Raw genomic sequence first — 16,111 nt, forward strand, 5'->3', positions numbered from 1 at the left:
AGTCGAAAATGTAAAAAGTTTACGGACGCACGACGACGGACAAAAGGCGATTAGAATAGGTCACTTGAGACTTCGTCTCAGGAGACCTATAAAGGGAGGGATGAAGTTTTGAGGAAGATAGCATGTCATGTACTTGATTCTCATTCAGTGTAGATGCATAGAGAAACACAACCAAATACAGGTACACCATGAACAAAGAACAAGTCGGCGTAATTCCTTCATCTGTTTATATAACACATCTACAGTACATAATATCTGGCTCTACTTATTAAACTACAATATTCTCATTGTTAATGTTGATCTAGGGTACCGTCAAGGTACATTATAGCAATAGCTGTGGCCAGTCTTCTTTTATACATATCTGCTTCTCAACCACCTGTATCATTTAGCCATATTTCCTAACACATTAATGACAGCACATCTATCACGGCAGATCTGTTTACATGTTTTTCTACAATTATACATCATCGACACTTTACATTTTACTGATTTATAATCAATCTTTAGAACAACTTTAAACATACAGACGACAAAACAGTTTATATATGGACACTCAGCCCTACACGTGCCTCACAATCTATCATTTCAATATGGACACCTCGGCCCTACACATGCCTCACAAACTATCAATTCAATATGGACACTCAGCCTGGCACGTGCCCCATAAGCTATCATTTCAATATGGACACCTCGGCCCTAAACGTGCTTCACAAACTATCAATTCAATATGGACACTCGGCCCTACATGTGCCTCATAAACTATCCATTCAATCATAATACCAAAACCTCTCTCCCAGCACATATTTCACTACATTGGATACAAACATGGCTTCCACTAAAGGTCAGGATCTATTGATAATATAACTACCATATTGCCAAGAAGATATTTTTGTCAGTGAAAATTTAATTTCTATAGAAGCATTTGCTTGAAATTAAAATGCCAAATTCAATGTCTCTCAAACAGGAAATTGTGTACATCAGCGAGTTTTGTTCTGAGGCAGTGAAAACAGGTATGTATTGTGCTTGAGACATCTACAATGGTACAATGTACAGGTGTAGCCAGGTAAAAAATAGTACCACATTATTTAGTATACATGATGATGCTGAAACACTTTTGATGGAATTTTGGCCAGTAACATGTAATGAAAATACAAGTACATGTACGGTACAGCTTATCACTACATCTGGTATAAAACTACAAATACACTACAACATATCACATGTCAAATAGGCCGGGAAACATGGAAAATAACATCGGTTTAAATCATTGCACAATAGAACACATTGAGGTAAAAATATCCTCCGTTTGAAATTACCAGTATACACAAAAAGGAAGTGATGAGTACAGCATGAGGCGGAACAATAATGGCTGGACAATATCGTATGTAGTATCAACGACTGAAGGTATGATAATAGTCAGTGGCTGTTTTATATAGAAGTGGACAGAACCAGTGAATATCAATGATGGTGATCTAAAAAGCAATAAATACACTGTTGTTTAAATGGACTAGATTTTAAGACTTTCAGTGTGCACTGGGAACTTTCGCTGAAAGACAAAAAAATATATAGTTGACCCGTTTTAAAATATGCACTGCCCATTTGCGAGATGCCAAGAAAAAAGTGAATCCTCATATTGTAAACTTCTTACCTGGTTGATGACAAAAATAGCAAAAGTTAAAACAGTAGTTAAAGTTTCCCAGTATATAATGTTTTATTTCAATGTATCCGACCACTTTTATACAGAATTAACATTTTGGTTTGAGATCCGTTATATAGACATAATAGTCGACATGCCCATCAGGTAAACATAGAACATTACAAAATAACAAGGGTTGTAAATTCTGTCAAATATATTATACTTCTTTGGTTGTTACTGTAAAAAAAAAAGGATTTATACAGTCAAGATGTGACATAATGTTTCTGTTTTAAAAAAATTACCATTTCTTAAAAAAATAATTGCACTGACTAACATTTCAGTGCATATATTTGTAGAATTTCTGGATAAGAATCAGCATTCTGGAATATAACTTTATATCAACACTTAGTTCAAACACATCAACATAACTTAAACAAGAGTACCGTCATCAGTACTAAACATGCCTCACACTGTATATCAATATACCTCACAGAAGAATTAGGAGGTGGGCTCACCAACTGGAATCTATATTTCAATACATACTGATATTTCAACAAAAAAAATATTGCAATATTTAAAGTAAAATAGACATAGTTTGAATTAGGTTTTGCCTCGTAGAAAGCATTAAAATTAACATTATTATGAAACATATTTTGACTCCATAATAGTTAATTCGTCACAGCAACCCTCAAACCAAATATTAGAACCCTAGTACAATTATACAGGAGTTACTGATGCCTTTCAACAATTGAACCAAAAACGTAACTTTTAGAAACTAACACTTACGCCGCAGCGACAACATAAGATCCCCATCCCTTGGAGAGGCGAGCTTAAGAATTAGGATCAACCTCTGATAAAGGGAAATCACAATGTCAAGTTGGATTTATCTTCCATGGTTCCAGTTTTCTGCTTACAACTTTATTATATGGTCTTTTTGACCTTTGACCCTAAAATTTGATAGGAGTTATCCTCCCTACAAAATCATACAATATTGTTGTATGACTTGAATGACCTTTGATCATGACACAATGATCTACCTTGACATACAAACAAGTAGACAGATGTCTGCCTACACTATAACTACTGGATTATCCAGTTTTGCACTCATTGGGAGAGGCAACATAAACACTGAAGTAAAAAGTGATGAGATAACGATGACTTTTAAAAACACTCCTGAATAAATTAACTTTCCATGTATGAATTGTAGTTATCGATTTCTAGAAATCTTTGCCTAAAGATTTTTTCCCTTCAAATCTTCAAACTTTAACAATCAATTTACAGGTATCAAAATTTCCATTCAGATTTAATATTGTCCAATCAAAAATAAACAATACCAAGAAATGTGTAAGAAAATGAACTACCGAGGCGACCTATGACTCCAAATGAAAAGTGGTTAAAACCAGACATTTTTTTTTTATCTTTGGCTCCAGTGAACTAAACGTGTGTCATACATGAAGTGTGCAAATTGGAGTTATAAATTATCAAAAACTCACTGTACCACTTTTACACAGTTTTAATGCAGATTCTAATTGTACACAACATGGAAGTTAATTTCATTTGTAGAGAATTATGAAGCACCTGTACATTCTTCAATAATTAAAACACAAACCCATTCAAACAGATTCTCATTTATCAAAAATAAGAGAAATGTTCGTGACATATATCCCCAACCAGCAATGTAACAATGATGAGCAAAACAAAAGTTTTTAACAATTTGTTCAATGAAATCACAATCACACATGAAACACACACAAAAAAACATACCGGACACAATAATTGACTGAAAAACAATACTATCATACTAAACCTATGTCGGGTAATAAGCCAACCCAACTTTGCTGTGATGACTAAGCATTATATAAAATTCATTTTAAACACTTTTATTAACTTGAATTAAGATATGTGTCTTGTCACAGGAGCTTGACACAGTCCTATGACCCAGAATGAGAAATTAACCTTAGGGTCCAACTCCTAGATAAGTGATCTAGGGGCAGACACTAGTTTTGATTTTTATTCTGGGTCATAGGACTGTTGTTATTGTGGGAAATGTCCAGGAGGTTTTGAAATTTGATTTCCACATGATGTTATGTTAAGGAAGATATCATTTAATTTTTGTATATTGATTCAAATTATGTATATTGTATGATATTTAAAGAAAATTATTGGCAATCAATATTTATATATTTTTTACAGGTAAAATTTAATCAAAGTAAGGTTTTTGATGCTAGTTGAAAAGTCATTTCATAACTGTAACCTTCAAAGTGGGTAAAATTGAAATTTCTTTAGATCAACATTCAAAAATAAATATCATAACTGATCGACCCTTTCTCATTTGACTTTCAAAGTTTGAAAAAATATATATTCATCGAGGAAACAACAAGTAAAAATTGAACTTTGGTTACCTTAGCTTTGTAAATCAACAAAACAAGATGCAGACAAAATATCATTACATATTCTAGGTTTTTTGAATGATTAGAAGATGTTTTAGCACATCCGACACCTATGACCTTGAATATGGGTTAAGTTTATATCTTATAATATTATGTTATGTTCCTTTGACATCATCCCATTAAACTACCAGCCAAACATCATGACTCTTCACAAATCAGTTCTTAAGAAGAAGTTGTTTGAAAAAAGGTGGATGCTAGATGCCACACTATGACATAAACTCACTTGACCCTTTGAGCCAGGTGTGGACTATGACATCAAAAATATATACCCAACAGGAGGACTTCAGAAATAAAGTAATTATATGAATGGTGGGTGATGGAGAGGCGGACTAGGTGGTGTTGTTTTAATCATCTTCTGATGGTTCCACATTTGACAAAATTGGAGTCCCCCAATTGAGTAGACATTTTAGTGGAATAGCCCGGGGTTAAAACCTGGGATAAAACAAACCAAAAAAAGACTCAATAACTTAAAACTATAACACCTCTTGGCATTTCTAAATTATAACACCTCTTGGCATTTCTACATTATCTCAAATTCTAATATCTATACAGATTATATATATCGATATATATACATATATTTTGAATTGTTAAATACGGATTTCTGTTCTTTATGTCTAACTAACATCAATCGTTCTTCTTCTCCTCTTCTGACTTTGGTTCAGCTATAGTCTCCTCAGATGGACTGGTATCAGAGGCTAACTCTGATTGGCTACTTTCTGCATTCTTTATTGGAACACTGTTTTGATCGTTCACTATTGCAGTTCCATTCTGATCAAACATCTCTTGACTTGTTCCATATTCATTAACACGCTTTGGATCAATTCTATATATATAGCGTTGGTACAGGAAAATAAAAAACACAATATCTGAAATAAAAGAAAATCACCAATAAATAATTGATGCCGTAGATAAGCTGTGAATTAAGTTTGACAGTAAAGCCGACGATAAACTTGATACCTTCAATGCCCACAGAAAATTTACTGTTAGGAAACCATTCAAGGGACATAACTCCATCAAATTGAAAAATAAAACAGCAACAAAGAAATGCCGAATAAATTTGATCTTTATTTCTCTTCATTATGGGGGTATAATGATTGAACTCCTTACTCCTTGAACTGGTGTTTTGGAAATGTTTTAAATGGAATTCCTTACAGAGATAATGTGTTTATGTATCGTTTTAGGAAAAGTATTTCTATATAAGAAACAGAGTATACTTACCATCTCTGAAGCAGCCTATACGGTATAGTGTAGGCATTTTGATCACAAAGGCAAATATATCATCTATGAATGTATTGAGTGCTTTGTAGGTCATCATCCTCCATGGAAGGTGTGCCACCGACTTCAGCTTATAGTTGATAAACAGCTGAGGTGTCATCATAATAAAACCTGTAACAATTAAAATATATACAGGGACCTCATTACAACAAAGGGTACCTGGTGTATATATACAGGGACCTCATTACAACAAAGGGTACCTGGTGTATATATACAGGGACCTCATTACAACAAAAGGTACCTGGTGTATATATACAGGGACCTCATTACAACTAAGAGTACCTGGTGTATATATACAGGGACCTCATTACAACAAAGGGTACCTGGTGTATATATACAGGGACTTCATTACAACAAAAGGTACCTGGTGTATATATACAGGGACCTCATTACAACTAAGAGTACCTGGTGTATATATACAGGGACCTCAATACAACAAAGAGTACCTGGTGTATATATACAGGGACCTCATTACAACAAAGAGTACCTGGTGTATATATACAGGGACCTCATTACAACAAAAGGTACCTGGTGTATATATACAGGGACCTCATAACAACTAAGAGTACCTGGTGTATATATACAGGGACCTCATTACAACAAAGAGTACCTGGTGTATATATACAGGGACCTCATTACAACAAAGGGTACCTGGTGTATATATACAGGGACCTCATAACAACAAAGGGTACCTGGTGTATATATACAGGGACCTCATTACAACAAAGGGTACCTGGTGTATATATACAGGGACCTCATTACAACAAAGAGTACCTGGTGTATATATACAGGGACCTCATTACAACAAAGGGTACCTGGTGTATATATACCGGGACCTCATTACAACTAAGAGTACCTGGTGTATATATACAGGGACCTCATTACAGCAAAGGGTACCTGGTGTATATATACCGGGACCTCATTACAACTAAGAGTACCTCTATATGGTGTATATATATCGAGTTTCAACAAGATAACCTAAAATGTTCATAAGTTTTAGGTGGGAACACACTGTACTTAAAATCATGACATTCACATCATGGTCGGTGACCTAATTCCAGAGCACTACACCTTGCGTACGGATGATGCATGTTTATTTAAAATTTCATGAAGATCTGCTTAATGGTTCAAAAGTCAGGATTGTATTAGAGGGAGAGAGGATTAATGAATATCAGGCAGTGTGATTTTCCAACTGGGGAAGACGCATAGACAGTACCCAGGAGTACCAGTATGTAGATGTTATCATTGTGACTAACGTGAGGAGGAACCCGTACATCATAGACAGTACCCAGGAGTACCAGTATGTACATGTTATCATTGTGACTTACCAAACGTGAGGAGGAACCCGTACATCATAGACAATACCCAGGAGTACCAGTATGTAGATGTTATCATTGTGACTAACGTGAGGAGGAACCCGTACATCATAGACAATACCCAGGAGTACCAGTATGTAGATGTTATCATTGTGACTAACGTGAGGAGGAACCCGTACATCATAGACAGTACCCAGGAGTACCAGTATGTAGATGTTATCATTGTGACTAACGTGAGGAGGAACCCGTACATCATAGACAGTACCCAGGAGTACCAGTATGTAGATGTTATCATTGTGACTTACGTGAGGAGGAACCCGTACATCATAGACAATACCCAGGAGTACCAGTATGTAGATGTTATCATTGTGACTTACGTGAGGAGGAACCCGTACATCATAGACAGTACCCAGGAGTACCAGTATGTAGATGTTATCATTGTGACTAACGTGAGGAGGAACCCGTACATCATAGACAATACCCAGGAGTACCAGTATGTAGATGTTATCATTGTGACTAACGTGAGGAGGAACCCGTACATCATAGACAATACCCAGGAGTACCAGTATGTAGATGTTATCATTGTGACTAACGTGAGGAGGAACCCGTACATAATAGACAGTACCCAGGAGTACCAGTATGTAGATTTTATGATTGTGACTTACCAAACGTGAGGAGGAACCCGTACATCATAGACAGTACCCAGGAGTACCAGTATGTAGATGTTATCATTGTGACTTACCAAACGTGAGGAGGAACCCGTACATCATAGACAGTACCCAGGAGTACCAGTATGTAGATGTTATCATTGTGACTAACGTGAGGAGGAACCCGTACATCATAGACAGTACCCAGGAGTACCAGTATGTAGATGTTATCATTGTGACTAACGTGAGGAGGAACCCGTACATCATAGACAGTACCCAGGAGTACCAGTATGTAGATGTTATCATTGTGACTAACGTGAGGAGGAACCCGTACATCATAGACAGTACCCAGGAGTACCAGTATGTAGATGTTATCATTGTGACTTACCAAACGTGAGGAGGAACCCGTACATCATAGACAGTACCCAGGAGTACCAGCCCTTGTGCTCCTGGTAGAAGAGACTGTACACAGCATAACCACCTAGTAGTGGGAACAGTGCCCATGATAAGTATTTAAATGCCATCTGAAAGATAAAGCAAATATCTTATCTAAGGTTTCATAAATGATTAACCAAAAAGGATCTCGGCCTCTGTCTGATGGGTGTTTATGTTGATATAACTGGGGTTTAACAGGATGTGGAACTTTAGTGACAAGACACTAAACTGTAACCTGAATTGATGCGAGAATAAATCACTACACTACTGTTTCATTATCATGTTGGCAATGATCCTTCAGAAGATATTAAATATTCCTTTTATTGACCAAGAATCCATGACGAATATATAACAATCAATCACATCACCTCATACCTGGTACCTATAGATTGGTTGATACACGTCCTCCTGGTACCTGTTAAGGTGGGTTTATACATGTCCTAATTAAAATATCGTATAACTTACCATATCATATTTCTTTGTTTGAGATTCTGTATAAGTAGATTTATCATCAAATGAAAGACGTGGTATCACTCCCATTATAAGGTTGTCTCTGTCAACCTGTAAAAGATAACAAAAGGGTGGTTTGACTGGCATTGTTCACCGGTTTCTCATTACTGTTTAAAACAATTGTAACTTTCAAAGTGAGTGAAGGTAATATTGATTTGATGTAGTTATAGGACTTGTATAGTCCAGCTATATGTACTCCACCATATTATGTGACAAGCAGTATATATCATACAGCGCCTATCATCCTATAGGACTTGTATAGTCCAGCTATATGTACTCCACCATATTATGTGACAAGCAGTATATATCATACAGCGCCTATCATCCTATATGACTTTTATAGTCTAGCTATATGTACTCCACCATATCATGTGACAAGCAGTATATATCATACAGCGCCTATCATCCTATAGGACTTTTATAGTCTAGCTATATGTACTCCACCATATCATGTGACAAACAATATATATCATACAGCGCCTATCATCCTATAGGACTTTTATAGTCTAGCTATATGTACTCCACCATATTATGTGACAAACAATATATATCATACAGCGCCTATCATCCTATATGACTTGTATAGTCTAGCTATATGTACTCCACCATATTATGTGACAAGCAGTATATATCATACAGCGCCTATCATCCTATAGGACTTTTATAGTCTAGCTATATGTACTCCACCATATCATGTGACAAGCAGTATATATCATACGGCGCCTATCATCCTATATGACTTTTATAGTCTAGCTATATGTACTCCACCATATCATGTGACAAACAATATATATCATACAGCGCCTATCATCCTATAGGACTTTTATAGTCTAGCTATATGTACTCCACCATATTATGTGACAAACAATATATATCATACAGGGCTAAATGACTTTAATAGTCTAGCCATCTGTACCCCACCATATTTTGGATTGCTTTGATTTTTACCTTCACGTTAACAACTTTGTGTATTTTCCAAATCTCAATTCCTAATCCAACTATAACACTAAGTTGCACCATAAAGTTGGTTTCGTTGTCGAGGACGTAGAGAACAACGATCAGAGACTGGAAAACGTTGAAGAAGACAGAGCGTACAGACAGGCCCTCGAGGGACTTACGATTCTTCCAGAACTGGATATCTGTAAAAAAAACATCAAATCTTTAACTGAATTCAAAACATCTGGTTAAAATACACATCTATAGAAAGATCTAAGCATTACTAACTACTCAAAGATACCACCATATCAATTCAGCTTTACATGACATCTTAGAATCAGAGGCCACTTACCGTTTTTAAATGCGAGGAATTCAAACACACTGTGTACAATAGAAATAATAATTGTAAGAGCTAGCAGGTATGGGTTTGTCTCCAGGAAAGCCGTCTGAAATAATAAAAAAAAATATCTCCCATTTATATAAAAGACAAAACTTTTTTTGTTTTATGTTTTGTGATCCTTTGAAATCACTAAAGAACGAGGTAAAAGTATTAACTTATATCCCGGTCTTTTACTGTTTATTTACATCAAATAGAAAGTAGAAACACTGACATATTAATTTCCTGTGCTCCAATGTTTATAGTCTCTGTTAATGAAGCCCTTACCTTAATAGTATCCTGGTCCTCATCGTTGTCCTCTATGAAGTCCATTCCCAGGTTGGCATACCACTTACTCCTCATTCCCTGGGCGGCGTACATCTGCCAACGCAGCAAGGAAATCGGTGAGTAGGTCAATGTCAGGTTCAGCACCCTGCCAAAGGAACAGATATAGATTCTAACGAGGTTCCTTAGTTACTGAGAAAACACTTGCATATCAGTATTAACTAAATCTAGTGTATCTATGACTGTGAAACAAGCATGTTCTTGTTGCCATTTTGAACTGTTAGCTCCGACTACCTAACAAAATCAATATACTATAGAAAATCACTGTAATCACTACGCCTTTTGACATAGACATCAGACTTACTCGACAGTGGAGTTGATGGGTTGGTAGTCTGTGTTGAGATTCCAGTATTGGTTAAAATAAAGGACAGGAAAGTACTTATTGGTACCTGGGACAAACTCCACAACTGTAACAAAAAATAAACTTTACCAATAACACTGCAAAAATCCTTAAAACAAATATTTTTTCACTGAACTCCGGCCTTGAAAAACACAAGGATATGGAAATTGCTAATTTTACCTAAATATCAACAATTGGTTTAAACAAGAGGCCCATGGGAGTTAAGTCATCAGGTTTATAAGAAAAAGCCTGTATAATGCTTTATTGTAATGGAGTAGAAGACAATAGTATCATTGGTAAAACTTACAATCGTTAAGAGGGGCAGGAATGGAGCCCCTCATCCAGGGCGAGTGATCGTCCAGTAGATTAATCGTCAGGTTCGGATGCCAGTGAGACAGGATCTCGTAGGACACATTTTTCTACAAACAACAAATTCAGAATTACTATCAAAACAGAAAAGTTTTCCAAATACTTGCTTGTTTTTAACCACTAAGATGATTTCTCCTAGATACTAGAAGCACATCCATTAATAAGATTCTAACTTGAACTGTATCTCTCAGATAAAAAAGATTTGCCTTTTTTTCTACACTTGATGCTTTTGAAGTGGCAACTGGTTACTTTTAAGGCAATTAATGAAAAGGGGTTAAATTTTCAAAACTGAAAATGCACAACTTCATACCAAAGGGAATTTACACTGAAGGAGTTATTTGTATATAAGTTATACAAACTTATACAATCTTAGGTGAATAAAGTTTTCCCTTAAACCATACAACTACTTGGAGTGTTTGAATGATTATCAAATCAATATAAAATATACTAGTTTATGTTCAGATCACTACTACGGCCTAGTACCCATGTCTGGGTCTGTTGGGTACCTGGATAAGGTCAGGGTGTACATCTGTTTGGCCCGTCAGCAGATTCACCGTATTGTGGAATTTCCTTTTTTTAAATTTGTTCAATCCTGGAAAATAAAGATACATCTTAGTCAGTCATTGTATAACTTACAAATAGTGCATCATTGTGTATCAATTATCGAGTTTATTCACAACAAATACTGGCCAACACTAGGAAAAGACAACAATTTGGCAAATTACAGTCACCAACCGGAAGTGAAACACCAGTGCATTGATTTTTTCAACCCAATGACCTTTGACTTGAAGGTCAAGGTCGCACTGCACTTTGTCAAGAGGGTGATCCAAGTATACGGTAACTTTCATTAAGAACATCTTCAATAGTTTAAATGTTTTTGTTGTATAAGAAATTATTAGAAAAATATGCACTTTGACCTTAAACCTTGGATTAAGATCAAAGTGCATAACAGAAGTACATTGCACATCAGCTTCAAGAAAGGCAAGCATGTAACAAGTTTTGTCAAGATGTCTTCAATGGTTAAGAATAGCCAGGACAAAACTCACAGTTATTTGACCTTTGACTCTGAGGTCAAAGCCACAATGAACTACAGAACCTATAAAATAAAATAAGATCCCTCACTTACAGAACCTATCAAATAATCTAAGATCCTATCAAATAATCTAAGATCCCTCACTTACAGAACCTATCAAATAAACTAAGATCCCTCACTTACAGAACCTATCAAATAATCTAAGATCCCTCACTTACAGAACCTATCAAATAATCTAAAACCCCCTCACTTACAGAGCCTATCAAATAAACTAAGATCCCTCACTTACAGAGCCTAGCTAATAAAATTAGATCCCTCACTTACAGAGCTATCAATTAAACTAAGACCATTTACTAACAGAACCTATCAAATAATCTAAGATCCTTCACTTATAGAGCTATCAAATAAACTAAGACCCTTCACTTACAGAGCTATCAAATAAACTAAGACCTCCTCACTTACAGAACCTATCAAATAAACTAAGATCCTATCAAATAAACTAAGACGCTTCACTTACAGAACCTATCAAATAAACTAAGACCCTTCACTTACAGAGCTATCAAATAAACTAAGATCCCTCACTTACAGAACCTATCAAATAAACTAAGATCCTATCAAATAAACTAAGACCCCTCACTTACAGAACCTATCAAATAAACTAAGATCCCTCACTTACAGAACCTATCAAATAAACTAAGATCCTATCAAATAAACTAAGACCCCTCACTTACAGAGCCTATCAAATAAACTAAGACCCCTCACTTACAGAACCTATCAAATAAACTAAGACCCCTCACTTACAGAACCTATCAAATAAACTAATACCCCTCACTTACAGAACCTATCAAATAAACTAAGATCCTTCACTTACAGAGCAATCAAATAAACTAAGACCCCCTCACTTACAGAGCTATCAAATAAACTAAGACCCCTCACTTACAGAGCTATCAATTAAACCAAGACCACTTACTAACAGAACCTATCAAATAAACTGATTCATTAAATTCCAGATTACAATGACGGTCATGTGAAATCCTTCATATTATTGGACATTCAATCTGATCTCCTGATGAACACAGATTAATATATCTGATGCTCCTATTAATTGATTTACATACTCATAGATTTGTAGACAGTTGTTCGCCGAGAGTACTGTGCCTTGTCTTCAGGATTGGGTGATTTTCCTGACCGGACAAAGTATACATGCAAATATATTGATCCATTGTTTTGCACGACCTGAAAATAAAACAAACAAATCAAAACTGTAATCATTGTAACAGTTCAATTTGACTGATGAGCTTTAATTTGAAATCAAAGCTTACTCATTAAAATGAAAATCACAAAATAACTTCTGCCCCTTTATATCAATAACTTATATTTTGATATTTCTGCCCTACCTCTGGAGTAGGTATCTGTCCACTTTGAACAAAGCTACCATCACCATCAACACCACTAGTCCAGTCTCCGTACATCAGGCCTTTCTGCTGCCAGAACAAGCTCTGAGGATTGTTGAAGTCTGTGAATTCTTCTTGTAATGATATATATACAAACAGGTCCTACAAGGAAGGATAAGGAATATGTATTGTCATTATCTCAAACAACAAATAAATTATATTTATTTGTCAAATAGAAGACATCCACAGGACTGTACATCACGTAACATAGATCATGACGTTTTTACACTAAGCTTATAATGACTGATATACATGTATTGGTAACACATTTTAACACTATCATAACATTATTTTGCCGCTGTAATGTCAGGACAACACAGGACACCAATATGTTGATTGTGTCAGAATGTTTAAGGGATGATGATAGAGAAACTTTAATATTACCAGTTAAAATGTATCGGAAACTTATAAACTGACCACTGCTGAGTGTTAATTTATATTTTTTTATTTAAACTCCAGATGTATTGAGCAGTTGTTTCATTCATGACAAATTGGTTCCATCCATAATTTATATAAAAATCTAGCAAATTAAAAGGTTAAAACAACAATATATTTGAATGAGTGCCATCTTGATACAAATTCTCATTAAAATGATGTCATCAGTGTCATACCATTAAAGTGTCTTTGGGATAAATATTTTCTGAGTAGGGTACTGCTGCTTGTCCATCCTCAGACTGGACTGGTGTTGTACTAGGTCTTCTGAAGAAGCTACTGATCATGTAGATAAACACCATTCGCACAATCAAAGACTTCAAAATACCAAAGAATCCTGGACGGGCTTGAGCTTGTTCTTGAGGCTAAAAATGATAAAAAATACCAAAGACGATGGTTTGAATAATTATGCACATTTTGTCAGGCTACATCCTTAGGAACATTCCACCAAAATATGATTCTAGAAAAGATGACAGCTTTGACATATAAAAGAAAGCCAAATTTTGTTGTTGCAAAATTACTGACTGAAAATTTGAATATAATGTGGTTCAATTTCCTATAGTTTTTAAATATGATTAGTTCCAAAAGAGAGATGGTTTTAAGTATAAGGTCACTTTACTACCTTACTGAGGTAGAAAATTCACTTAGAGATTGAGAGGTCGCAAGTTAAATCCCTAGTACAATAACCTTTTGTTCCTCCTCTTTTTCTTTGTGCCATTAACCACAATACATGTAAGCTATAGGAGCTCTGAGGTTGAGAAGGTTTTGATGCAATGAAGAACTTTCCCTTCATGGAAGTATAGGTTACTAGTCCCCTTCAGTCTGGTGTTAGTGACTGCTTAGGAAGCAAGGGGTTCAAGACCTGGTGTGAGCAAGATGTTTTTAACTAACTCTTTTCTATATAAATTATTAGGATTCATTTTTAGGACACAAATGAAACAAATTGTGTGTTGGAATGGCCATGTAGAGGGCTTTTTGGGGCCAAAATGGTGTCCCATTCCCAATTGAAATTATTTCATAATTAAGCCAAAGTCCCAAAATTTGCAGTTTACTATTTGCTGCACAAAACTGCCTTATACTTGCAATTGGTCACTTGCAAAGGTGTGAAAATCAGTCAGGCATGGAACTATGATCTAGGGTAGGAGCTCTGTTGTGCCCTCCATGGTTGAGAGCACACAACACTGCCCCAATTTACAAACTAATTAGCGTACACAGTGGGTCCTTGCCAGGTGTTAATTACCTGGTACAGGTAAACAGGCCTGGGGCTTGGGTTTGATAAGGGCAGAACTTATCATGACTAGAGAAAAACAAAATGGCAACCAAGAAAATGTATACAAAAAAGGCATTTAGAAATAAATAAAGATATGCAGATTGAAAATAATGGCATGATGATTTGCAAAAAAGATATGGTGCCATAGAAAAAGGGAATGGCGCAATGCCATGCTAATCCGGCTTTTGGGAAACAGTATACAGTAAATGTTGAACAGGAATTTTTGTAGAACTAAGGACTTTTTCAGGAATATTTGGAACACAATTTCTAAAATTCTGGCCAATACCAATAATATAAGAGAACAATAAGAGAGTATTCAAAGTTCATTCTACTGGGAAAATCATGAGTCCAGGATTAAAATATCCGAGACCCAAAAATCACTGCTTAAACGATTCCAATTGATTCAATATCAAGTTCTGATGTAGTATTGACACAAAATGGAATGGATCATTTAATCTTAAGACTTGGAATGTTTTGACAGACTCAGAGGATAAGATATCTGCTGGGGCTGGCCATCTTTTCATATGTTAACCTTTTTATATATGCATGTATCGAGATAGTTTCAATGCATGAGTTTGTTTTAGAATGTATAATTACCTTCAAATCGTCACTTGTTTAATAGGACATGGTAATTATATTTCAGAATATAGGACCACTGTTTCATAGTGAATTTTTAACATTTAATGAAAACAAATCGTTCGACGTTAGCCTGACATGTAGAGTCTAATATGCTTTGTCTTTACCCAAGGTCCTTATATAAAAATATTAAGAAGCCTGAATAGATTAGTCACAGAGCTTAAATTATGTCTGCTGTAAACACTATAGACCAGTAAATGATCAATATAACTGATTCATCCACGTAGTCATCAGTTTCTCAATTATCAACAAGGTGATTCATGCATTAAATAGAACACCAAAGAACCATGTGACGCATTCACGTAGAAGAAGCAAGTTTCAGACTCAATCTCTGGTCACGTGTTATGGACTTGGAATCATATCGCAAATATAACAACCCATAAGGCCGTCCAATTCTTTAAAATTATACAGCGATATTCATTAGATATCATCCTCGGTTCGAGGTTGATTACCTGTCCATTTTCACCAGCAACTTGGTCGTTAGTGGAATTATTTTCCGGTGACGGTGTTGCGACGACTTCACTGTCCGCCATGTTGGATTTACATATAATCTCTAAGCACAACCTCAAAATATAATGTATAATTAAATAAAGATAATGTCACTCGTATTTTCTTATACGTCTAGTACTGGTTTTGTTAAGGAGTTCT

General features: G+C 35.5%; 1 protein-coding gene across 1 annotated transcript; it reads right to left on the reverse strand.

Moving 5' to 3' along the window:
• Positions 1-212: 212 nt before the first annotated feature.
• LOC117323161 (cleft lip and palate transmembrane protein 1 homolog) lies at positions 213-16,031 on the reverse strand. Its single transcript, XM_033878203.1, has 14 exons — positions 15,916-16,031; positions 13,737-13,922; positions 13,069-13,227; positions 12,790-12,907; positions 11,145-11,230; positions 10,577-10,688; positions 10,234-10,336; positions 9,873-10,017; positions 9,561-9,654; positions 9,221-9,411; positions 8,228-8,323; positions 7,716-7,851; positions 5,308-5,475; positions 213-4,955 (listed from the first exon to the last, which is right to left on the reverse strand). The coding sequence occupies exons 1-14, from the start codon at positions 15,994-15,996 to the stop codon at positions 4,714-4,716; spliced, it is 1,917 nt and encodes a 638-aa protein (XP_033734094.1). The 5' UTR covers positions 15,997-16,031; the 3' UTR covers positions 213-4,713.
• Between the last annotated feature and the right edge of the window lie 80 nt (positions 16,032-16,111).

This window comes from Pecten maximus, chromosome 3, assembly GCF_902652985.1.
Source record: "Pecten maximus chromosome 3, xPecMax1.1, whole genome shotgun sequence".
NCBI classification, from domain to species: domain Eukaryota; kingdom Metazoa; phylum Mollusca; class Bivalvia; order Pectinida; family Pectinidae; genus Pecten; species Pecten maximus.